Source organism: Grampus griseus (genome assembly GCF_964374135.1).
Source record: "Grampus griseus genome assembly, chromosome: 11".
NCBI lineage: Eukaryota > Metazoa > Chordata > Mammalia > Artiodactyla > Delphinidae > Grampus > Grampus griseus.
The window spans coordinates 94,111,180-94,137,292 of NC_139005.1; the positions used below are offsets into that span (position 1 = coordinate 94,111,180).

The 26,113-nt window shown below is 37.3% G+C and overlaps 1 protein-coding gene across 1 annotated transcript in view; it reads right to left on the bottom strand.

Annotated features, from left to right (window-relative positions):
• Positions 1 to 26,113, bottom strand: part of ENTHD1 (ENTH domain containing 1) — a gene marked incomplete at its 5' end in the record, with an annotated part of 98,170 nt that overhangs the window by 45,263 nt on the left and 26,794 nt on the right. Inside the window, one exon of the mRNA XM_082665074.1 lies at positions 13,682 to 13,800. Within this exon, the coding sequence (XP_082521200.1) occupies positions 13,682 to 13,800 (119 nt within the window). The remainder of the gene's footprint in view (positions 1 to 13,681; positions 13,801 to 26,113) is intronic.

A 26,113-nucleotide genomic window follows, 5' to 3' on the forward strand; every position in this document is an offset into this window, starting at 1 on the left:
TTGTTGAATTCACTTACTGGTTCTATGAGGTTTGTTGTATCGTTTCCTTGAGATTTTCTATGCAAACAATCATGTCACCTGTAAATAAGGACAATTTTATTTCTTCCTTTAAATTCTGCATGCTTTTCCTTTCTTTTTCTTGCCTTATTACAGTGGCTAGAACTTCCTATACTATGTTGAATAAGAGTCCTTGCCTTGTTCCTTATCTTAGAGGGAAAGCATTCACCCTTATTTATGATGTCAGTGTAACCAAAAGTGGGGTCCAGCTGCCGCTCAAAAGCCAATAAAGAGGCCATACTGGTGAAGAGGAAAGTTTGCTTTATTTTGGATACCAGCAACTGGGGAGGGGAGGGTGGACGTCTGTCCAAAGGTCGACTCCCCCCCACTGACAATCAGTGAGCAGGAGCTTTTATAGGCTTAGGGAGGGGGCTACATGCAGAAACAGCACAGTCAACTCTGACAGTCATCTTGAAATTGGTCATTGGTGGTCTGATCAGCGTCATCTTGATTGTTTTAAGTACAGTTAATCTTCAGTTCCAGGATCAGTTTGTTCCCATTTCCTTGGGGCCAATTCTTGGAGTTGTACCAGCTTATGTCATGGCTACAGTCTGGTCATCATGTAGTTAACCTCTTCCACCTGGTGGGGGTTTCAGTACCTATAAGACACTTCACAGGATACGGCTCAGAATATTATCTATAGCCCTTGAGAAGGAGCTTAAAGGTCCTTGACTATGCTCGATGACTAAACTATTATTATTTGGTCTTCTTTGACTGTTTTCCTTTGTTTCTGCATTTTCTCACTTCTCTGATTAAACTTATTCTTTGGCTAAAGCTTTTCCACAGACAAAAGGCAGGCTGAGGACATGGAGGGCATAGACCATAGGGTCCTGTTCCATTATACTAGCTGTAGGTTTTGTATAGATGATCTTTATCAATTTAAGGAAATTCGCTTCTATTTATAATTTGTTAAGAGTTTTTATCTTAAATGGGTGTTGAATTATGTCAAATGCTTTTCTGCATCACTTGACATAATCCTGATTTTTTCTTCTTTAATCTGTAGATATGATGAACTACATTGACTGATTTTCAAATGTTGAACCAGCCTTCCATACCTAGATCAAATCCCACTTGGTCATGGTATATAATTCTTTTTATACATTGTTGGATTCAACTGGATAAGTCTTTTTGAGGGTTTCTGTATAATTTCATGTGAGGTAATAGTCTGTATTTTCTTTTTTCATATATTTTTAAAAATTTTTATTTATTTATTTATGGCTGTGTTGGGTCTTCGTTTCTGTGCGAGGGCTTTCTCTAGTTGTGGCAAGTGGGGGCCACTCTTCATCGCGGTCCACGGGCCTCTCACTATCGCAGCCTCTCTTGTTGCAGAGCACAGGCTCCAGACGTGCAGGCTCAGTAATTGTGGCTCACGGGCCTAGCTGCTCTGTAGCATGCAGGATCTTCCCAGACCAGGGCTCGAACCCATGTCCCCTGCATTGGCAGGCATATTCTCAACCACTACGCCACCAGGGAAGCCCCTCATATTGTTTTTGTCTGGTGTTGGTATCAGGGTAATACCTCATAAAATGAATTGGGAAGGGTTCCCTCCTATTTTCTGGATGTAAAACTCATGCTAATCCTTCTTTAAAAGTTTGGTAGGGAATTCCCTGGCAGTCCAGTGGTTAGGACTCTGAGCTTCCACTGCAGGGGGCATGGATTCAATCCCTGGTCAGGGAACTAAGATCCCACAAGCCTCACAGTGTGACCAAAAAAAAAAAAAAAGTTTGATATAATTCTCCAGTAAAACCATCTGGGTCCAGAGACTTTTTTTTTTCAGGACACTTATAAATTCAATTTTTGTAAGAGCTGCAGGTTGTGGTTCATCTTGTTTGAGTTTTAGTAGTTTGTACTTTCTTAGAAATTGTTCTATTTCTTCTAAGTTGTCAATTTTATGAGCATAAAATTGGTAGTAATACTTTATTGTCCTTTTATGGCTACAAGAACTGCAGTGATATCCCATTCCATCCTGATATTGGTGATTTGGATCTTTTCTCTTTATCTTTGTCAGTGTTACTACAGGTTCATCAATTACATATTTTTCAAAGAACTGGCTTTCTGTATCATTCATTTTCTCTGTTAACCGCTTTCCTGTTCTCAATTTCACTGATTTCTGCTCTTTACTATTCCCTTTCTTCTGTTTCCTATAGGTTTATTTTGCTTTTCTTAGATTTTTTGAAGAAGGAACTTAGATTATTGATTTTAGACCTTTTCTCTCTTTTTTAAAAAATTATATTCCTCTTTTCTAATTTAAGCGTTTAGGGCTATAACCTTCCTTCTCACCTCTACTTTAGTTGTGTCTCATATATTTTGATATGTTGTGTTGCCTTCTCATTTAGCTCTATGTATTCTAAAATTTCCTCTGAGCTTCCTCTTTGACCTATGGATAATTTAGAAGTTTTTCAATTACCAAAAAAATTTTAAGGTAAAATTCACCCAATTCAATTCTGATCTGTTGGGTTCCGGCAATCTCTTCTCATTTACATCCCTATGTTCTTTCTCTGATACTCAGAATCCCAGGTGTTAAGGACACCAAAGATGAAGCAAATAAAGTACCACATGATTATTATTTGATTCACGCCACATTATACTCACATAATCTCAGATAAAAAGTACCAACATCTCAGAATAAAAATACCAACTGAATGAAAGGTAAATTTTATTTTACATTTTTAGGGATTATTTTCTTTAGTTCACTTTTGTCTTATAATTGTGCAAAATATTTCCAGGGTTCCAATGACAAATCTAAAAACAAGGTATAATCAAGGAAATCTAGCTATTTCCCCTCTCTACCTTGTTCCTTCTGTCCCCTACCTTCCTTCCTTTTCTTTTTTTTCTTTTTCTGTATTTCTTTCTTTTTTAATGTTATGGTTTATCTTTACATGTTACTTCTTTAATATAAACAAATGGAAAATCCAGGAATGGGGCCAAATATAAATGGGAATTTATTATGTGATTGAAGCCACATTTCAAATCAATGGGGAAAAGATAGATTATTCAACAAATGATGCTGAGACAACTGATTATCATTTGTAAAAATAAAATTTTTAAAGTGGATCTCTAGGGACTTCCCTGGTGGCACAGTGGATAAGGCTCCATGCTCCCAATGCAGGGGGCCTGGGTTTGATCCCTGGTCAGGGAACTAGATCCCATAGGCATGCCACAACTAAGAGTTCACATGCCACACCTAAGGAGCCCATGTGCCACAACTAAGCCCCGGAACAACCAACTAAATAAATTTTTTCTTTTTAAAGTGGATCTCTAACACTCTCCATCTATCAAAACAAATTCTTGATAGATAGCATTTAAATACATTTTTAAAATTAAAGCATAAAAAGACTGGGATAGTTTCTTACAAAAATAAACATGCTATTACCACAGAGCTCAGCAACTGCGCTCCTTGGTATATACCCAAAGGAGTTAAAAATTTATGTCCACACAAAAACCTACACATCATTGTTTATAGTAGCTTTATTCATAATTGCCAAAGGTTGGAAGCAAGCAAGATGTCCTTCAGTAGGTGAATGGATTAATAAACTGTGGTATATCGAAACAATGGCATGTTATTCAGCACTAAAAAGAAATGAGCTATCAAGTCATGAAAAGATATGGAGAAATCTTAAATGCATATTACTAAGTAAAAGAAGTCAATCTGAAAAGACTTCACACTGTATAATTCCAAGTATATGACTTCCTGGAAAAGGTAAAATTATGGAGAGTGTAAAAAAATAATTGGTTGCTAGGGGTTAGTGGGGAGGAAGGAGTGAATAGGTGGAGCACAGAGGGTTTTTAGCGCAATGAAGCTATTCTCTATATAATAATGGCAGATACATAACATTATACATTTGTCAAAATCTTTAGACTATACAACACCAGGAGTGAACCCTAATGTAAACTATGGTCTTTGGGTGATATTGAAGTGTTAATTTAGGTTCACTGATGATAACAAATGTACCACTCTGATGAGGGATACTGATAGTGGGGTGTGGGGTGGGGATGGGCGTATATAGGGAAATCTCTGTACCTTCTTCTCAATTTTGCTGAATCTAAAACTGATCTAAATAATAGTCTGTTAAAATAAAAAGCCAAGGTGACATTTTATAAAGTCTTAGGCTAGAGAAAGTCGTTTTAGAAATGACTTAATATCTAGAAGATGTTAAAAAAAAGGCACATTTGGGGCTTCCCTGGTGGCACAGTGGTTGAGAGTCTGCCTGCCGATGCAGGGGACACAGGTTCGTGCCCCGGTCCGGGAAGATCCCACATGCCGTGGAGTGGCTGGGCCTGTGAGCCATGGCCGCTGAGCCTGCGCGTCCGGAGCCTGTGCTCCGCAACGGGAGAGGCCACAACAGTAAGAGGCCCGCGTACCGCAAAAAAAAAAAAAAGAATACAGCACAAGATAAATAAGTACTAGGGATGTAATGTATAACATGATAAATATAATTAACACTGCTGTATATTATATATGAAAGTTGTTAAGAAAGTAAATCCTAAGAATTCTCATCACAAGGAAAAACGTTTTTTTCTTTTATTTTGTATCTATATGAAATGATGGATGTTTACTAAACTTAACCGTGGTAATCATTTCATGATGTAAAAAGAAAAGAAAAGAAACAGAAAAATTCCTGGCAGCTATGCATTCTATTTGAAGTTGTGATAAGAACTAATTTTTATGTTTACTGTTGATAAAGAGATTTTTTTAAATGTCCATTTTTTGATGCTGCATTGGAAATCCCTTACAATTTTAAAGGAAAACCACATACCCTTGACATCTTGGCCTCTGTCTCTGCAAGTTCTCTACCTCCAGGCCTTAAAGCAGCAAGGGTGGTACCCTCACTGTCCAACAGCGTTTTCTTCAATACTAGAAATGTTCTCATCTGCACCATCCAACATGGTAGCCTCCAGCCATATGTGACTGTTGAGCATTTGAAACGTGGCTAGTGTGCCTGAGAAACTAAAGTTTTCATTTAATTTTATTAATTTAAATTTAAATAGTCACATGCGTCTAGTAGCTACCTTAGGGAAGTTGTAATATTTGCGAACAGAAGGTTGATTATTGAGACTTCTATTAAGTGTGTGAATTAGTCCCCTGTTCTTTCCCTCCTTGTGTTTAAATCTTTTTTGAAAAATTAATAATAATGGTGATAATGAAAAAAGAATACAGCAATCTATACGTACTGATATAGAAATATGTCCATAATATATAGTTTAGTGAAAAAAGCGTATTTTGGAACAATTTACATCGAATGATTGCATTTATTATAGAGAAAGATGAAGATATATTATTTAGTTAAAAGTATGCATATCTTGAATGAATGAGCAGTATATCTTGAATGAATCCATTTAGGTAAAAAACGTATGGACACAGAAAATTTCCCCCCCAAAATTCATAAAAATCTTTGTAATGATTGCCTCTGAGGAAGGGAACTGAAAGAGTATAGAGAAGTAAGAAGAAACTTTGTTTTTCACTCTTTACCCTTTTATATTGTTTAAACTTTTTTCAACAAGTATTTTCTAACTTAAAAAGAATAAAAGCCCAAACATGAAAACAAAGGACTTTTAAGCACAAAGCAATGATGCAGAAAAGCGGTAAAAGGATGGTGAATTAACATAATTAGAATAAGTATAATTTCCATTTCTCTAACAGCTTTGATGAGTTCAAATTTTTGCAAATATAATAAATTATATGCTAATAGATCCAAGGATAAAAACTGTTTACTCTTCACCTAACAAATAATAAACAGAGGCAGTAAGACGTAAACAGTTATCTTCTGTCACTAGCGATTTAGTAATGCACAACTACACTGAAGGCTTCGGTCAGATTTACTTTTGTGTGAACCAATTTATAGCATCCCTAACTGTTGCTATGGAAACAACTGAGACCAAAAAAATCATAACCTCATTGTTGAATCTCCTCAAGCAAGAAAAGAGGAAGGTCTTTTGAGCTGGTGAAAAGCTACAAATAGTCTTATTAATTAGCAAATTTAATAATAAAAATTCTGGACAGTACACAGAGAGAAAACTCATCCAAGTGTCATAAATTTAAAGGCTTTCCTTAGTTTTGACGGTATCAGAGGCAAGTACTATTCTGCTTTTGAAAGCCCTATTCTGTTAAGAATTTTATTTACTGCTTTTAGATCATTTTCACATTTGTAGAAAGAAAATAGTTAAAAGAAGTTTCCATTTAAAGTTTTTAAAAGATTTTTTTAAGCACTCCTCATTTTTCCTAAGCAATCAACGATATCATTTCTTTCTCATTCTGTATTAAAGACATGAAAATTTTAACGTAGATGCAGTACATTTGGCAACAACAATTAGATTTACTACTCAACTTGGTAGGTTTTGTCTTATGCTACAAAAGCAGATTACTGAAGAGGACATATTGGATTGCATCAAATGTTCATGACAGTAATAACAGTAATGCTTGTCAGTAGGATGATGGAATAGTGTCCTGATATAGTAATGCTCTGAAAAAGGAAAATCTAGCTTTAAACTTCTTTTGAGATAAGGGTACCATTTTCTGCTCACAGATATAAGACGTGAAATGATGTAAGCCAATTACGGTGGGTTCTTCTAAAGTAAGAAAAAACAATAATAATGAGAATTTAAAGACTGATTAAAAAAAAAAAACCACTAGGTGATATTTTATGTCTTTGTTACCCTCTAAAGCACATAAGATTATTCAAGTCTATTCTCTTCTTTAAAAGCCATCAGGAGCAAATAAACTGATCACAGATTTTAAAATCATTTTGACTTAATGTCATATCTTTGAAAATAACCTATGTATTTTCAATCTGTGGACTATTATGCAATTAAGAAACAGTGAAATTTTAATTTTATGTACTTTTCTGAGCTGCTAGAAAATCTTGTAAATCCAATACCTAGTTGGTTGGGGAAAAGGGCTGGGAACAGAAGGCCAAGAAATAATTTCAACCCTCCCTCACAGGAACTGTGGCAGAACACTAAACAAAGCATTCTGAGCAGAAGGCCAAACAAGCCTGTATCACAGGAAAAGAGGGGAAGGGAGCTAATACTGAGCGTCTACTCATTCATTCATTTCACTTTTCATTAACAAGAATTTGACAACTGAAGATTCAATAATGAATAAGACTAGAAAGGTCTCTAAAGCACCTGAAGAGGATCTTTCCTTTTAGTAGGAGAAACACACATAAAACAGAAGAATGAATCAATGAGATAATTTCATACAGTCTTGAGTGGAACAGGTTTCCAGTCAAGATGGTTCTATGTGTTCATATTTCAGGGATATGTGTTCTCCAAACACATAGTAATGAAAGAGAAAATACAAAGGTGAGAATTAAAGGTACAGTCATGCTAAAAGACAAGATGAACATCTTCATGGATGAGAGCACGAACACAAAACACATGATGGTAAGGAGGCTGAAGCTGTGGACCTTTGGGACTTTGGGTCCAGAAAAAAGCAGAGAAAACCAGAAGCTCAATTCCAGAGTGGTAAACACAGATTTACCACTGTGGTGTGTTAGTTTCTGACCATCCAAGATAGGAGTGCTGAATATGGGCTCACTGCTTGAAACTACGCCGGGCACTGAGCTTCACTACTTACAAAGGAAGCTGAAATAACCTGGCATCAGTCACAGCCTGGGACTATGGCTTCTAAAAGTAGTATACAAGCAGGCGAGAACTAAACTTCACTAGCAACTGAGCCACAGCATCCTGTGGTCTGGGGACCGGATCTGCAATATCTCTGACATGAGCAAAAGAAAGGAGCCCCAAGCTGCCTGGGTAGGTTCTGAATGTGCTACGTAGTCCCAGGTGTCAGGAGGAGGCAAATGAAAAACTGTTAGGCAGGAAAGGTTAAGGACACTCAGAGAATAAGAAAGATAAAAAACTTGAGCCACTCAAGGAGAGCTTACAAACCAGTTTTCCAAAACACAGAAAGAAAACTGAACCCACTCCTGACAAAATGAAACTAAGAAATCTAAAAAGCATATAAAACTAAGTATATTTAGTTCTCAAAAAGAAAATGGAAAGGATAGCATTAAAGAAATAAAAAAAACAAGAAGCCAAAACAGGCAGAGATGAAATGAGTACAAATGAATATCCTGTAAAAAAGCAATGCAATAGCTATCGAAATAAAACACTTAATGGACAGGGAAAATTCTAGAGTGGACAGAGGTGAAAGGAGAAGAAAATGAACTGGAAGATGGTTCTGATTAATTACCTAAAATGCAGCATGGAGACATAATGAAACAAAAAACTACTTTTTTTTTTAAGTTTTTTTTTTTAACATCTTTATTGGAGTATAATTGCTTTACAATGGTGTGTTAGTTTCTGCTTTTTAACAAAGTGAATCAGCTATACATATACATGTATCCCCATATCTCTTCCCTCTTGCGTCTCCCTCCCTCCCACCCTCCCTATCCCACCCCTCTAGGTGGTCACAAAGCACTGAGCTGATCTCCCTGTGCTCTGCGGCTGCTTCCCACTAGCTATCGGTTTTATGGTTTTACGTTTGGTAGTGTATATATGTACATGCCACTCTCTCACTTTGTTCCAGCTTACCCTTCCCCCTCCCCATATTCTCGAGTCCATTCTCTAGTAGGTCTGCATCTTTATTCCCGTCCTGCCCCTAGGTTCTTCATGACCATTTTTCTTTTTTATTTTTTTTACAAAAATCTACTTTTAAAAGCAGTTGTTGGGGACAGACGGTTCCTAGACTTAACACAATGACTATTTCATAATGTATGCAAATGTCAAATCACTATGTAGTATACCTGAAACTAACATAATATTGCACATTAACTATATTTCAATAAAAATTTTAATAAAATAAAGCAGTTGAAAGACATAGAAAATGAGAGATTAAGTGGCCCAATATATACCTAAAAGAAATTAATCAGAAAAAAAAATGTCAAGGAAATAGAGAAAAAAATATTATTTGAGGAGTTATATATGCCAGAATTAAAGATGTGTGTTCTTATGTGAAAGTACAAATAGAAGTAAGTAGGTGCATGTCTGGGAAGGTCAGAGAACACTGAAGAACAGAGCAGGTTCCAGTTCTGATTCAGTGGCCCCCTCCCTCAGGATCAAGCTTGGAGATCCTATAAGGGGATGACATCAAAATGAGAAGAATTTTTTGTTCTAATTCTGTGAAAAATGACGTTGGTAATTTGATAAGGATTGCATTGAATCTGTAGATTGCTTTGGGTAGTATAGTCATTTTCACAATATTGATTCTTCCAATCCAAGAACATGGTATATCTCTCCATCTGTTTGTGCCATCTTTTATTTCTTTCATCAGTATCTTATAGTTTTCTGAGTATAGGTCTTTTGCCTCCTTAGGTAGGTTTATTCCTAGGTATATGGGAGGAAGATCTAAATAGACATTTAGCCAAAGAAGACATACAGATGGTTAAAAAGCACATGAAAAGATGCTCAACATCACTAATTATTAGAGAAATGCAAATCAAAACTACAATGAGGTATCATCTCACACTGGTCAGAATGACAATCATCAAAAATCTACAAACAATAAATGCTGGAGAGGGGGTGGAGAATAGGGAACCCTCCTATGCTACAGTGTACTCCTACACTGACACAGTCACCAGGGAGAACAGTATGGAGTTTCCTTAAAAAACTAAAACTAAAACCATATGACCCTGAAATCCCACTCCTGGGCATTTATCCAGAGAAAACCATAATTTGAAAAGATACATGTACCCCAATGTTCATTGCAGCACTATGTACAATAGCCAGGACATGGAAGCAACCTAAATGTCCATCAACAGAGGAATGGATAAAGAAGATGTCGTACATATATACAGTACAATGGAATATTACTCAGCCATAAAAAAGAACAAAGTAATGCCATTTGCAGCAACATGGATGGACCTAAAGATTGTCATACTGAGTGAAGTCAGACAGAGGAAGGCAAATATCATATGATATCGCTTATATGTGGAATCTAAACAAAAAGGCTACAAATGAACTTATCTACAAAACAGAAACAGAGTTACAGATGTAGAAAATAAACTTATGGTTAACTGGGGGGGAAGGGGGGAAGAGTAAATTGGAAGACTGGGATTGACACACACACACACTACTATATATAAAATAGATAATGAATAAGGACCTACTGTATAGCACAGGGAGCTCTACTCAATACTCTGTAATGGTCTATATGGGAAAAGAATCTAAAAGAGAGTTGGATACATGTATATGTATAACAGATTCACTTTGCTGTATACCGGAAACTAATACAACATTGTAAATCAACTATACCCCAATAAAAAAATTTTTTTAAAATGAGAAGAAAACCGTGAGGGGCCGCAGGAGAGATGGCGTGGCTATTCTGAACTGGTATGTTTGTGTGTGAGGGGTGTGAGGGTGTCTAGTTGGCTTTAGCCTGGGGCAGAAGGTGGCCTGTGCAATGGTTGAACAAAATAAGGAAGGAGTTGGTGGAATTACTGCCCACTCAATGCCTTGGAACCTGCCTGCGCACCTGCTGTGAGTCAGAGAGCTAAACTCGGGAGGGAGTGCTTCTGGTGAGTGCAGAAGCCCTGAGGAGGTAAGAACACTCAGTGGGGACTGACTAGGTAGGCTTGAGAAGATGCTTCTTCACACTTCCTTTTCCAATCCCCCAGGGCAGGTGGTTTACAATTTAAGGAGTGTCTCCCTCTAAATCTGCTTCTTCTTGGGGTGCTAAGGATAAAGATCTAATTTGAGGCATTGATCCTCAGAGTGAGGAATGATTAACTCTGGTATTCTTGGAGGGAACGGGGAGGGGAGAGAGGTGCTCTCCACCGTAGAGTCCACTTCCCCTACGTTCCACTTAAGCTGATAGGGCTGACACAGACTAAGGTGCAACCTCTAGCAATCCTAGACAGAGCAGCCATAACCCGGAGGGGTAACCAGTCATTTGGGGATCAAAACTATTAAAAAAAAAAACCGAATTACAGGTTTTTTCAGAAGCACAGATATTAGAAAAGATGGACCAAGAATTTAAAATAAACTTAATACACATACTAAAATAAATAAGGAAAGGGATAAGCAATATGAAACAGGAAAAAACACAATAAAAAGAATGAAATAGAAATATTAAATATCAAATGTAAAAAACAGAATGTTGAAATAGAGAACACAGATGGGATAAACAGTGGAATGAACATAGCTGAGAACAAATTATTAAACTGGAAGATCAGATTGAGAAACTCTAGAGGAAGAAAAAAGAAAACAATAAATAGGAACTATAAAGAAAAGTTAAGAGATATGAAGATAGAAAGGGAATTACTAATATCCAGATAAGAAGAGCCCATATAAGAAAGAGAGAAAATGAAAATAAAGTAAGAAATATTTGAACCAGAGATAACTGTCTCAGAATTAAATAAAGATGAAAGACCTTCCACTGGAAAGTCTCATTGGGTGACAAAGAAGAAAGAGAAGGAAAATCACACTTAAACATATTAGAGTAAAATTTAAGTCTTTTCAACAATGGTGTTGAAACAATTGGATATCTGTAGGGAAAAGAAATTTTTTTTTTTTTTTTAAAACCTCAACCTGTACTTCACACCTTATACAAAAGTTAAATCAAAATAGATCACAGGGCTTCCCTGGTGGCGCAGTGGTTGAGAGTCCGCCTGCCGATGCAGGGGACATGGGTTCGTGCCCCGGTTCGGGAGGATCCCGCGTGCCGCGGAGCAGCTGGGCCCGTGAGCCATGGCCGCTGAGCCTGCGCGTCCGGAGCCTGTTCTCTGCAACGGGAGAGGCCACGGCAGTGAGAGGCCCACGTACCGCAAAAAAAAAAAAAAAAAATAGATCACAGACCTAAATGGAAAGCATGAAACTATAAAGCTTTTAGGAGAAAATCTACACAACCTTGGGTTAGACAAAGAGTTCTTAGATATGACACCAAAAGCACGATTCACAAAATTGATAAATTGGACTTCACCAAAATTTGAAACTGTTGCTCTGTTAAGATACTGTTAAAAAGAAAAGACAAGCCACAGACTGGAAGAAAATATATGCAGGTCACCTCTCTGACAAAGGACTTGAATCCAGAATAAATGACGAATTCTCAAAACTCAATGGTAAAAAACAACCTAGTTAGAAAATGGGCAAAAAATATGAATATATATATTTAACCAAAGAGAAGTTATGATGGCACAAATAAGCACATAAAAAGATGTTCAATATCATTAGCCATTTGGGAAACACCAATTAAAACCACAATGAGATCTCACCAGAAACCTAGTAGAATAACTAAAATTAAAATAGTGGCAATACCAAAAGTGGGTGAGGATGCAGAGAAACTGGATCTCTCATACACTGCTGGTGGATGTAAGACGGTACAGCCACACTGGAAAACCGTCTGACAGTTTCTTAAAAAACTTAGTATGCACTTACCATGCAATCCAGCAAGCGCACTCTTGGACAGTTATCCCAGATATATGAAAACTTCACATACAAAAACCTGTACACAGATGTTCACAGCAGCTTTATTCATAAACAGCCCCAAACTGGAAACACTCAACTATCCTTCAGTGGGTGAATGGTTGAATAAACTCTGGTACATCTATACTATGGGATGCTACTTAACAATAAAAAGGCATGAATTATTGATTCCTGCAACAACCTGAGTGGATCTCAAGAGCATTACGCTGAGTGAAAAATAAAATCTATCTCAAAAAGTTACGTATAGTCTGTGTCCATTTACACAACATTCTAGAAATAACAAAACAACAGAGATGGAGAAAAGATTAGTGGTTGCCCCTATACGGGGTTGGGAGGAGTGGGATGGGGTGAATAGCATGAGGAACTTCTTTTGCGGTGATAGAACAGTTCTGTATCTTGATTTTGGTGCTGGTTATAGGAATCTATACTTAGGATGAATTACATAGAACACATACACACACAATGCAGGTTAAAAAAATGGATACTGAATTGAAAATTTGAAAACTGAGTAAGGTCTGTAGTCTAGTTAGCATAACATGCCAATGTTTATTTCCTGATTTTGATATTGTACTACTATAGCTATATAGAAGTCAACACAGGGGAAAGCTGGGTGAAGGGTACATGGGACTCTGTACTGTTTCTGCAACATCCTATAAGTCTATAATTATTTCGCAATAAAAACCTTTTTTAAATGCGTAGAGTAAGATGGACTGTTCAAAACGTTAAATATTGCTTATCCACGGGGGATAAATAAGACCCCTATATTACACTATACAGCAAAATTCCAGAGGGCATAAAATCTGAACATGGGAAGAAAAAATAAGACACCTTTATTATATTAGGATTAAAAAAAAGAATTGCTTAAATAAGATTTTAAAAAGCATGAACTATAAAGGAAAACTTTAATTTAACCTTATTCTTATTTAAAATTCTGTGTAACAGAAGACATCAAAAACAAAGTTAAAAGACAAGCACAGTTTCTTTTAGAACACATGAAGCTGGAAAAAGCAAGAAAACAAATTCTCCCATAGGGCCTCCAGAAAGGAATACAGCCTTGCAGACACCTTGATTCCGGGACAGTGAGACCTGGGTCAGACTTCTAACACATAGAACTCTAAAATACTACATTTGTGTTGATTTAAGGCACTAAGTCTGTGGTAATTTGTTAGAGCAGCCATAGGAAACTACTATAATGACTTACCTCTGCTGATTTCCAAGCATTAATCTTGAGGGGTAGTATTTCCTGGGATGACACACTTCTGCTAGGCAACTGAATGTCTTGACACTGCTCTTGTTTCAATCCTGCCTTGGAAGTGTTTTCTGTCAACAACATAAAGCTAAGATTTTACTTTGACAGGAAATAGTAATGTTTTCACATCAGCTCACAATTTTTAAGTTAATCACTTCTGAAGATCCATTTTGTCTACAAAATATACATCATGTGCCAATGGTTACCTATGAATATTAATCATTTAATATATCCCTTTATCATAATTGACAAGTTCGGACAGATTTTAAAAATACAAATTCAATTCTAGCCCTTTCTCCCATCAATGATTCAATTTTAAGTTTTATTATTTGAAACATTTTTTAAAATAAAGTATAATATAGTGTAGAAAACAGAGTTTGAAAATGCAAATTACTCAAATGAAATTTTAGCAAAGCAGGAATGACAATTATAATTATTCTAATAATATTTAAAAGAACTTTATTCCTGCAGTGTGAATTTCATGTGTTCTAGGCAAAATTAGTCAGAAATGTATAGATTATTTTATAAAAAGAAAATTGAAACAAAATTTAAAAATTTAAACAAAAAAGAAATGCCAATGAAGATAAGCTGATGTATCTGTTTATATATATTTGCTGAATTTAATGTTTTTGTAGTCTTAGTATCACTTTCCTTCCTATGTTAATTACTATGTAAACAAAAGTATTAGCAGCAACTATATTTCAGCATATTATTGGGGACCACAAAAAGCATAAGAAATCTATCTTCAAACTGGTATATGCACACCTCTGGGGGTACCTGAAGACTTCCCAAGTCTAAGTACATAGATAGCTTTATGGACATAGATAGCTTTAAAGGACTCAATTTCCAGATGCACGAGTTCTGTATATATTCTTACCAAAAACTGATCTGCCTGAGAATGCAACTGTGTAGAAGCATCTGGCTGGTTCTTTCCCCTTTCCCTTTCATAATCAATTTTCTCCGACTTTACAAAGAAAGACATTTTCTTTACCCATATTATTATGGTGCATCTTCCCTTAAGATACAAGCATAATTGTCTCTAAGGCACCAAACAATAGTAAAAACGACTGGTATAGGGAAGCTTCCTTTAATCAAGGCATGAAAAACCCAAAGTAGAGCTTCAAAGTTTGTCCTGTCTTATACATATTTCTTTTAATCGCAAAGCATGGCACAAGCAACAGTTCTTTTGATCCACACCAGGATGTGTGGTACTCAGATATATCACAGTGTGGAGGAGCAGGACAGTTGATAAGTTTCATCTAATGTCCTTGTGCTTTCCATTCCTCAGTACTGTCGAAGAATGCATCGTTCCTGAGTAAGAGTCCCATAACAGAAGAGCACAGAAAGCATCAGAGGCAGGGGCACCTTATTTCACCAACGCAACATACTTAGGGCAAGTCTTCATGCCTTAGCTATTTATCTTAAGAAAACTAAGGAGTGTGAATACAACCAGAGTGATGTCTGGTTACATGTTTATTTAAATAATGTTAGATGTTTTCTGAAAGAAACTTTAAATCTGATTCTACTGGTTGTTTTCACAATGAGGGCCGACTTTGACAGCTAGGTAAATATGGTAAATATTGTCCAATAATTGAATGAAACAAATCTGCAGTTCTGAAGACTTGATGAAAATTCATTTAAAGCATATGACACAATAAAATCACTTTCTCAAAAAATTTTGTATTGACGGGTACACTGCAATTAGTGTTTTTATTTTTCCCACACATTCTGAGTATATTGGGTTAAATTAAAATGTAACCAGAATAATTAATAGTCATTTGATAAATTTTAGCAAAAGGTTTTTGGTATTATTTCCAGAAATTGAGAACATAAATTGCTCCCAATGACTGTTTAACAAGTCTTTTTCTAAGTGGGGTGTTTCCAATCCTTTGCTTTCAACAACATTAAAGAAAGATCTAATCAAGTTAACAGTTGACAAGAGATGAAAAACATTTTTATAATAAATCACTATATAATTTTTGGCATATTATTTGGAAAGAATTCATAAAATTAATTGACATTGCTATAATAAAACACCTTCTATTCCCCACCCAATTTCAGGTGAACAAATCTTCTCAGCATTTACATCTCTAAAAATGTAAAACAGAAACAGAATTTATGCTAAACCCTGTTTATTTCAAGGAATAAGTAATATTCATATATGGGTAAATGAACAGTTCCATGTAGCTCATAAATAATATGTCTTTCCAATAAAATTTTATTCTTTATGTTTAATAAGTACTTAACCACATTTATGTGGTTGTTTCTTTTTTTAAAATTTTATTTATTTATTTATTTTTGGCTGCATTGGGTCTTCGTTGCTGCGCACGGGCTTTCTTTAGTTGCATCAAGCGGGGGCTACTCTTCGTTGCGGTGCACGGGCATCTCATTGCGGTGGCTTCTCTTGTTGCGGAGCACGGGCTCTAGGCGAGCAGGCTTCAATAGCTGTGGCACGTGGGCTCCGTAGTTGTGGCACACGGGCTCTAGAGCACAGGCTCAGTAGTTGTGGCGCACGGGCTTAGTTGCTCCGTGGCACGTGGGATCTTCCCGGACCAGGGCTCAAACCCATATCCCCTGCATTGGCAGGCAGATTCTTAACCACTGTGCCACAAGGGAAGCCCCCATTTATGTGGTTTTGATCGACTTTGTACTAAAAATAATTGTAACAGTAAGTCAATCTAGAAGAACTACTTTGCCACTTAAAGCCTCTTGTCACAGACAATTTAGAGAAATAATTTCAATTTATATACATATTTTATGTAGAGACAACTTTCAAGCATAAACATACTTTCTATCAGGATAAAATTCTGTGAGGGATGTGGAATAGATATATGACTTCAAGGAGAAAAGGGAATGATGTACAATGTCCAATAATTAAAGAAGACCATGTATTGTTTCAAATGAATGACTACAGATATGAATCACAATAGTATTTATATTCCTTTAGATGCTCTTAAAAGACTCATGAAAGTTTTGCTTCTTTTCTTTTGTCTTTAACGTCAATATTTTGAATTATATCCTTTGCATTTACTATACTTAAGACAAAATTTCACACGTCAGTTAAAAACATATTAGGAGGCATGTAACTTTTCAAAATCATTTTAGGAATTATACAAGAAAAATAGCCTGGTCCTTGCCTTCAGAAAGTTTATAGCCTGACTACTGAGATAAGTCTAACATACAGAGACTTATGGGAAAAAATTAGAAGAGAACAATTACAGGTCAAACTTTCTTAAAATAACTAACTTTAGGAATAGAAATTCTAAGGAGGAAAAAAAGTCAATGTGTACCAGAGTAATCAGAAAGAGCCTCAAACAGGAAGTAAAATGTGAAGAAGGCTTTGAAGGATGGCTAGGATCCTGATAAATACAGAGGGAGAAACCATTCCAAGCAGAAGGAGCTACATAGGCAAAAGGAGCAAGTATGATATAAGACAAAGATGCTGAAGAATAAGAACTTTGCATTTATGGCTCTAACTTTTCATTTTCTTGTAACTTCACATGAAAATGAATAATTAAAGTGAGCTTATTTTGGATTTGGAGATTTTATAAGTAATACCGGCAAACAGCAGTAGTTTGAGGCTTAGATCATCTATGTACTTTCAAGTGATTTAATGAGGAACTATCTTTATTATCACTCTTTGAGCATTCAGCAACAAATTATCCTTGAAACGATATGGACTTAAGTTTTAGACATCACAGAAGTAGATTAATAAAAATTTCAGGAAGTCAATTGTGAAGTAAAGTGTGAGGAAAACTGAAGAATAGTAAGGATTGTGAAAGAAAAAAATATCTTGCATATTTGGAGATGCATTTTAGCCTAGAATAGCTAAAATGTTTTAAGCCTATAATAAATTATCTTATGGAGCAAGAAGGAAGGCAGTTAGAATATACTGAGTGTACAGAAATTCATTTAGAAATTTATTTTAGCATCAGCACAACACTGGAAGTGAGGTGTGCTTAATTAAATTAGGTGATTACACAACATTGCTTTCTGGGTTTTCACAAGCAAGTGGAGGGGGAGAACACACTTCACACATTTAGTTCCTTAGTGGAAAGGAAGTACCCTGTATATCACAAGCTACTTATCAATCAAGACTGTGAAGTCACAGTCAAGGAGTACTAGTATGTGAATGAGAAACCTCAAAGGAAAAAGCGAAGATGCTGCAGGAAACGATGCTATTGAGTCATTCGAAGATGAGTGCTTAGATACCACGGCTGTAGGTACTTGGCAGAAGCTATCTGGAGAGAAGCTATAGATCTCATTGAGCCTGTATCACTAGATAATACCACAAAGCAGAACTGGTGAACCCTCTGATATTTCTCAGATGAGATACCAAACTGACGTTCAAACTATCAGACATTAACAATGTGACAGCACATTTTGGAGTTGAAACCCTCCATAAATACCCAAACTGTTCTATGTATTATTTAGCATCTACTAGACATTGTTGCTATGTATTGACAGTGTCCTTTTAGGTGTAATTGAAGTAAACTAAGTCATTTACCTAACAAAATTAACTTTTAAAAATGAACAAGTATATCTATCATAGAAAACATTCATGGGCTAATGAAGAACTGATAAGATTTCAAAGCCTCATAGTGATTAAGTTTATATTTAACTTTTGCAGAATCATGAGTTTAGAACCTTAACAATTTCATTATCTTGGAGCAAACTTACAGAAAAGATGCAAGAATAGCACAAAGAATTCTCATCCAGATCCACCAATTGTTAACATTTTGTCCCATTTGCTTTATAATTCTCTCCTCATTTATGTACGTATCTTTGTCCTGTATCATAAATCTTGAGGCAAAGCCATTGTTGTAGGTTGGATTCCCCAGGAAACAGACTCCGAGACCCAGATTTGTACGAGGGGATTCATTAGGGAGTACTCTCAGAAACCACATCTGGGAGTAGGGAGGGAGGCAGGACTGGGCCAAGGGAGAAATTCAACTGGGATGCGTTTGCAGCAGAGGCCTCAGCCAGTCCTACTAGGAGCTCTGGGGCTGGAATGGCTCTTCCCCGTGGTCCTGCCTTGAAGCAAAGGGGACGGCCCACTTCCATAAGTCATTGAAAGTAGGTTCTCTCAGGGACAGGGCATGATCTTAGGTAAAGAGGCTTTCTTCAGCTGTTGGGAATTTGAAGAGAAGAACTCAGCTGAGACCCCTCGGGCACCAAGTCTCCCAGCTGCCGAGGGAATAAGTGCCTTGATCTTGAAGTGGGAACGTGGGAAACGCCACAGCATCCACTACACACGGCCCCTCCATTATTCCGCGTTATTACTCTGCTCCTATTTACTCATGACAAATACTTCAGAGGCACAGGAGACAGGATGCGAGTCTGATAAATCTTTTTTGAAAGGTGAATTTTGAAATTAGTGGAGAAAAGCATGTTTTTTTTAAAAAATGAAAACAGAGAAAGGATAAAGAATAAGAAAGCAGAGATGTTTAAGTAGATTTTTAAAATTAAATTGGAAATAGGTAGCTAATGAATAATGAGAAAGGACAAACTTTTGTTTCAGGAGATCTTTTTGTTTGTTTGTTTGTTTGTTTTTGTTTTTGCCAAGTAGCATTTTATTTTCTAACTGGATCTTTGCCGGAAAACACATTCCATGAGCTAAAAATCTCCCCATGGACACTGGCCTAATGACAAACTTCCTAATAACGGTAATTAAAAGTTCCTTTGAAAGTATAACCTCTTTCTTGAGTCATATTATTCTGGGAAAAATGAAGGGTGGATGAGTACGTGTAGAAATCAGGTCTTCAGTTGTGAAAATCTGAGTTGTACACGGAGAGAAAGCAGTAGGGGAAAGGCACACTCCCCCAGGCCTGAGCTCAGACGGCGCCACTTTCCTCCTCTGGATCGGAGCCCCGGTTCTGCTGCCATTCATCACCCCCTTATGCCCTGAGGCTCTGGGCAGAGGGAGGGGCCGCAGCTGTGGAGGCCGGTGTGTGCGCAGGGAGCACCCGAACGCCTGTGGCTGAGCAGCTGCAGCTGCGTCCAGGGCCACCACGCCCTGCGCCTCACCCCAGAGCCAGGCTCTGCTTGCAGGATCCTCAAAGAAGCAACATAGGGTCAGGAGGGACTCAGGCCACGATGCCCAGGAGCAAGAAAGCCTTAGTCTCGCAGGACCTCAGCACTCCAAACTCTCTATGGCTGCCGTTTTGTATGTTTCAGGAGATCTTAAAAAGGGAGTTGAGGCAATTTTATTTCAGCATTTTGCTAACAATAGCATACAAGATTTGAGACACTGCCAGTAGTTCTTACTCAATAATAATGGTAAACAGGAAAACCCACAACTGTATTATATACTCAGCTACAGGGACAAGAAGAAATGAACAGTCCCTACAAAAGCAAGTCTAAATATTCAGTAGCTGACTCCTGAGTTAAGGTAACAGAGTGAAGCTGCAATACAGAGTTTCCATCACAAAATATTGAATACTTAATGAGATGTTTTTCTTAAAAGTCAAAACTAATCCAGAGGCAGAGTCAAGATGGCAGTGTGGGAAGATGCAGAGTTAGCATCTCCCCACAACTGGGGCGACTGCCAGCCGCTGGTGGGGAACTCTGACGCCCAAGGAGACGGGAGGAACCCCAGAGTGAACCGGCAGGACATGGGGGGGACTCAGGGGGGAGGAGAAGTGGAGGCCAGACAGGGTCGGCACCCCTGAGGCTGGGGAGATCAGGAGAGGCAGGCGGGAGGGCCCTCCAGGAGGAACGGGAGAGAAGTGGAGGGTGATTGCCCTGCCCACTCGAGTCCAGGAAGCCTGCTGGGCTCCCAGGTGAGGTCCCCTGCCCTCTGAGACCAGGGGTGAGGGGCACGCCTCAGCCCCTTCTGTTCCTTGAGCCTAAGCCCCACCTCCCACACCCCTCAGGGCCTTTTCCAGCCCTGTGGGTCCTAAGCATAGGCCCCAGCCACCATGCAAATCTCGCCCTTGCTTAGGCCCCGCCCTCCACAGTCAAGGCCTCCCCCCCTTTTTTTTCTTTTCCCTCCTCCTCTTTTTTACTATTGTGGTACTGATGTACGTTCCAGTTGTTGATTCATCTATATTTTTATTTTTATATTCTTTCTAACATATCTGGTAGTTTCCTAGTCTAATTTTTTTACTTTGTTATTGTTTTTTTTTTTTTTTTTTGCCGCCCCACATGGCTTGTGGGATCTTGGTTCATGAGCTGGGGGTTGGGCCAAAGCTGTTGCAGTGGGAGCTCTGAATCTGAACCACTGGACTAACAGAGAACCTCAGACCCCAGGGAATATTCATTGGAGTGAGGTCTCACGAAGTTCCTCATCTCAGCACCAAGAGCCAGCTCTACCCAATAGCGTACAAACTCCAGTGTTAGAAGCCTCGAGCCAAACAACCAGTAAGACAGGAACACAATCCCATTCATAAAAAAAAAAAAAAAAAAAAGACAGCAAAAAAATATGTCACAGATGAAGGAGCAAGGTAAAAACCTATAAGACCAAATAAATGAAGAGGAAATAGGCAATCTACCTGAAAAAGAATTCAGAGTAATGATAGTAAAGATGATCCAGAATCTCGGAAATAGAATGGAGGCACGGATTGAGAAAATACAAGAAATGTTTAACAAAGATCTAGAAGAACTAAAGAACAAACAGAGATGAACAACACAATAACTGAAATGAAAAATACACTAGAAGGAATCAATAATAGAATAACGGAGGCAGAAGAACAAATAAGTGAGCTGGAAGACAAAATGGTGGAAATAACTGCCAAGGAGCAGAATAAAGAAAAAAGAATGAAGAGAATTGAAGACAATCCCAGAGACCTCTGGGACAACACTAAATGCATCAACATTCGAATTATAGGGGTCCCAGAAGAAGAAGAGGAAAAGAAAGGGTCTGAGAAAATATTTGAAGAGATCATAGTCAAAAACTTCCCTAACATGGGAAAGGAAATAGTCACCCAAGTCCAGGAAGCACAGAGAGTCCCATACAGGATAAACCCTAGAAAAAACACACCAAGACACATGTTAATCAAACTAACAAAAATTAAATTCAAAGAAAAAATATTAAAAGCATCAAGGGAAAAACCAAAAATAACATATAAAGTAGTCCCCATAAGGTTATCAGCTGATTTTTCAGTGGAAACTCTACAGGCCAGAAGGGAGTGGCAGGATATACTTAAAGTGATGAAAGAGAAAAACTTACAACCAAGATTACTCTACCTAGCAAGGATCTCATTCAGATACGATGGAGAAGTCAAAAGCTTTTGAGACAAGCAGAAGCTAAGAGAATTCAGCACCACCAAACCAGCTTTACAACAAATGTTAAAGAAAACTCTCTAGGCAGGAAACAAAAGAGAAAAAGACCCACAAAAACAAACCCAAAACAATTAAGAAAATGGTAATAGGAACATAGATATCGATAATAAACTTGAATGTAAATGGATTAAATGCCTCTACCAAAAGACACAGACTGACTGAATGGATACAAAAACAAGACCTATATATATGCTGTCTACAAGACACCCACTTCAGACCTAGGGACACATACAGACTGAAAGTGAAGGGATGGAAAAAGATATTGCATGCAAATGGAAATCAAAAGAAAGCTGGAGTAGCAATACTCGTATCAGATAAAATAGACTTTAAAATAAAGAATGTTACAAAAGTTAAGGAGGGACACTACATAATGATCAAATGATCAATCCAAGAAGAAGATATAACAATTATAAATGTTTATGTACCAATATAGGAGCACCTCAATACATAAGGCAAATGCTAACAACCATGAAAGGAGAAATTGACAGTAATACAATAATAGTAGGGGACTTTAACACCCCACTTACACAAATGGACAGGTCATCCAAACAGAAAATAAATAAGGAAACACAAGCTTTAAATGACACAATAGACCAGATAGATTTAATTGATATTTACAGAACATTCCACCCAAAACTGGCAGAATACACTTTCTTCTCAAGTGCACACAGAACATTCCCCAGGATAGATCACATCTTGGGTCACGAATCAAGCCTCAGAAAATTTAAGAAAATTGAAATCGTATCAAGCATCTTTTCTGACCACAGCTATGAGATTGGAAATCGGTTACAGGAAAAAAACTGTAAAAAACACAAATACATGGAGGCTAAACAGTGTGCTACTAAATAACCAAGAGATCACTGAAGAAATCAAAGAAGAAATTTATAAATACCTAGAAACACATGACAACGAAAACACGACGGCCCAAAACCTATGGGGTGCAGCAAAAGCAGTTCTAAGAAGTGAGTTTATAGCAATTCAATCTCACCTCAAGAAACAAGAAAAATCTCAAATAAACAATCTAACCCTACACTTAAAGCAACTAGAGAAAGAAGAACAAAGAAAACCCTAAGTCAGTAGAAGGAAAGAAATCATAAAGATCAGAGCAGAAATAAATGAAATAGAAACGAAGAAAACAATAGCAAAGATCAATAAAACTAAAAGCTGGTTCTTTGAGAAGATAAACAAAATTGATAAACCCTTAGCTTAGCCAGACTCATCAAGAAAAAAAGGGAGAGGACACAAATCAATAAAATTAGAAATGAAAAAGGAGAAACCACAACTGACACTGCAGAAATACAAAGGATTATAACAGACTACTACAAACAACTATATGCCAATAAAACGGACAACCACGAAGAAATGGACAAATTATTGGAAAGGTACAATTTTCCAAAACTGAACCAGGAAGAATTAGAAAATATAAACAGACCTATCACAAGTAATGAAATTGAAACCGTAATTAAAAATCTTCCAACAAACTAAAGTCCCAGACCAGATGGCTTCACAGGCAAATTCTATCAAACATTTAGAGAAGAGCTAACACTGATCCTTCTCAAACTCTTCCATAAAATTGCAGAGGGAGAAACACTCCCAAATTCATTCTATGAAGCCACCATCACCCTGATACCAAAACCAGAAAAAGATATCACAAAAAAAGAAAACTATAGGCCAATATTACTGATGAACATAGATGCAAAAATCCTGAACAAAATACTAGCAAACAGAATCCAACAGCACATTAAAAGGATCATACACCATGATCAACTGGGATTTATCCCAGGGGTGCAAGGATTCTTCAATATATGCAAATTAATCAATGTGATACACCACATTAACATATTAAGGAATAAAAACCATATGATCATCTCAATAGATGCAGAAAAAGCTTTTGACAAAATTCAACACCCATTTATGATAAAAACTCTCCAGAAAATGGGCATAGAGGGAACCTACCTCAACATAATAAAGGCCATATATGACAAACCCACAGCAAGCATCATACTCAATGGTGAAAAACTGAAAGCATTTCCACTAAGATCAGAAACAATACAAGGATGTCCACTCTTGCCACTCTTATTCAACACAGTTTGGAAGTCCTAGCCACAGCAATCAGAGAAGAAAAAGAAATAAAAGGAATACCAATTGGAAAAGAAGTAAAACTGTCACTGTTTGCCAATGACATGACACTATACATAGAAAATCCTAAAGATGCCACCAGAAAACTACTAGAACTAATCAATGAATTTGGTAAGGTGGCAGGATACAAAATTAATGCACAGAAATCTCTGGCATTCCTATACACCAACAACAAAAAATCAGAAAGAGAAATTAAGGAAACACTCCCATTTACCACTGCAACAAAAAGAATAAAATACCTAGGAATAAACCTGCCTAAGAAGGCAAAAGATTTGTACTCAGAAAACTATAAAACACTGATGAAAGAAATCAAAAATGACATAAACAGATGGAGAAATATATCATGTTCTTGGGCTGGAAGAATTAATATTGTGAAAATGAATATACTACCCAAAGCAATTTACAGATTCAATGCAATCCCTATCAAGCTACCAACGGCATTCTTCACAGAATTAGAACAAAAAATTTTACAATTCGTATGGAAACACAAAAGACTCTGAATAGCCAAAGCAATGCTGAGAAAGAAAAATAGAGTTGGGGGAATCAGCTGCATAGCACAGAGAGATCAGCTGGGTGCTTTGTGACGACCTAGAGGGGTGGGATAGGGAGGATGAGAGGGAGGCTCAAGAGGGAGGGGACATAGGGACATGTGTATGCATATGGCTGATGTGCTTTGTTGTGCAACAGAAACTAACACAGTATTGTGAAGCAATTATACTCCAATAAAGATCTATTAAAAAAATATATTAGAAACCATCAAAACTGCTTTATCAAGGGATTTTGCCCTCTTTTTTAAGAGCCTTCGTGCACAACTACCCTCAGTGGGATAGGGAGGGTGGGAGGGAGGGTATATTGGGATATATGTATACATATAACAGATTCACTTTGTTGTACAGCAGAAACTAACACAACATTGTAAAGTGATTATACTCCAATAAAGATGAAAAAAGAAAAAAAAAAGCTAATCCAAAAAATTTACAGTAGCAATCTGACATGGAAACAGATGTACCTAAAGGTAATTTTAAAAGAAAAAAATAAATAACTGGTGGCCAAGGAAAGAAACAAAATCTAGGACATCCCCTCTCTCCCAAAGGTGATACCGATGAGTTGACAAGATTCTGAGATTTCTCATCAATATTCTCATATCTGGAAAAAAAAGGGAACTGAATGGACAATGCTATTTTCCTTCCTTATGACTGAAAAGAGGTGGAAACAGCTAAAGAAAAAAAATAGGTGTAACAGAGTTAGTAAATAAAGATGCTGACACTTAAATGAAAGTGAAAGCCATAGTTTCACATTAAATTGGGTGAAGGATCTGAAGTTGAGGGTCTCTCCCCACCTGATGGGAATGGGGCACATTTCCCAACTTGATAGAATGAGCAGGATCTTGTACAAAAGACTCGGAAGTCCCATATTCTAAACAAGGTTGCATATGGCCTAATGAAGGCCCCCATTCCTCCGTGCTCCAGAAAAGTGGATAAAATAAATAGCCCACAAACCGCAACTTGGTGGAGAAAACAAACTGGTCTCAGATATGGTACCAAGAGTCAAGAAATCACACCTGAGCAAATAACCAACAAAGTCTATTGTGCTATACAGTACCTCTATTAACCCATTTACTTCTTACAAGAACTCTGTAATAGGAGCTGTATTATCCCCATTTTACAGAAGATGAAATTGCAGCATGAAGTTTTAAGTAGGATGTCCAAGGTCATACAATCCACACAATCTGAATCAGGATTCCAATCCAGGCAGTAGGACTCCAGAACCTGAGTGCTTAACCAGGATTCTCTATTGCTTTCAAAACAGTGCCTAGTCAGAGCTGCCTGAGCATCAGCAGATGTAAAGAAATGACCTGGCAACTAAACAAATACATTCCAGTAGAAAAAAAGAAAAGAGACGAGGAGTAAGAGAGCGAGAGATGGTATGCAAAAAAAAAAAAAAAAAGATTCCAAATGTAGA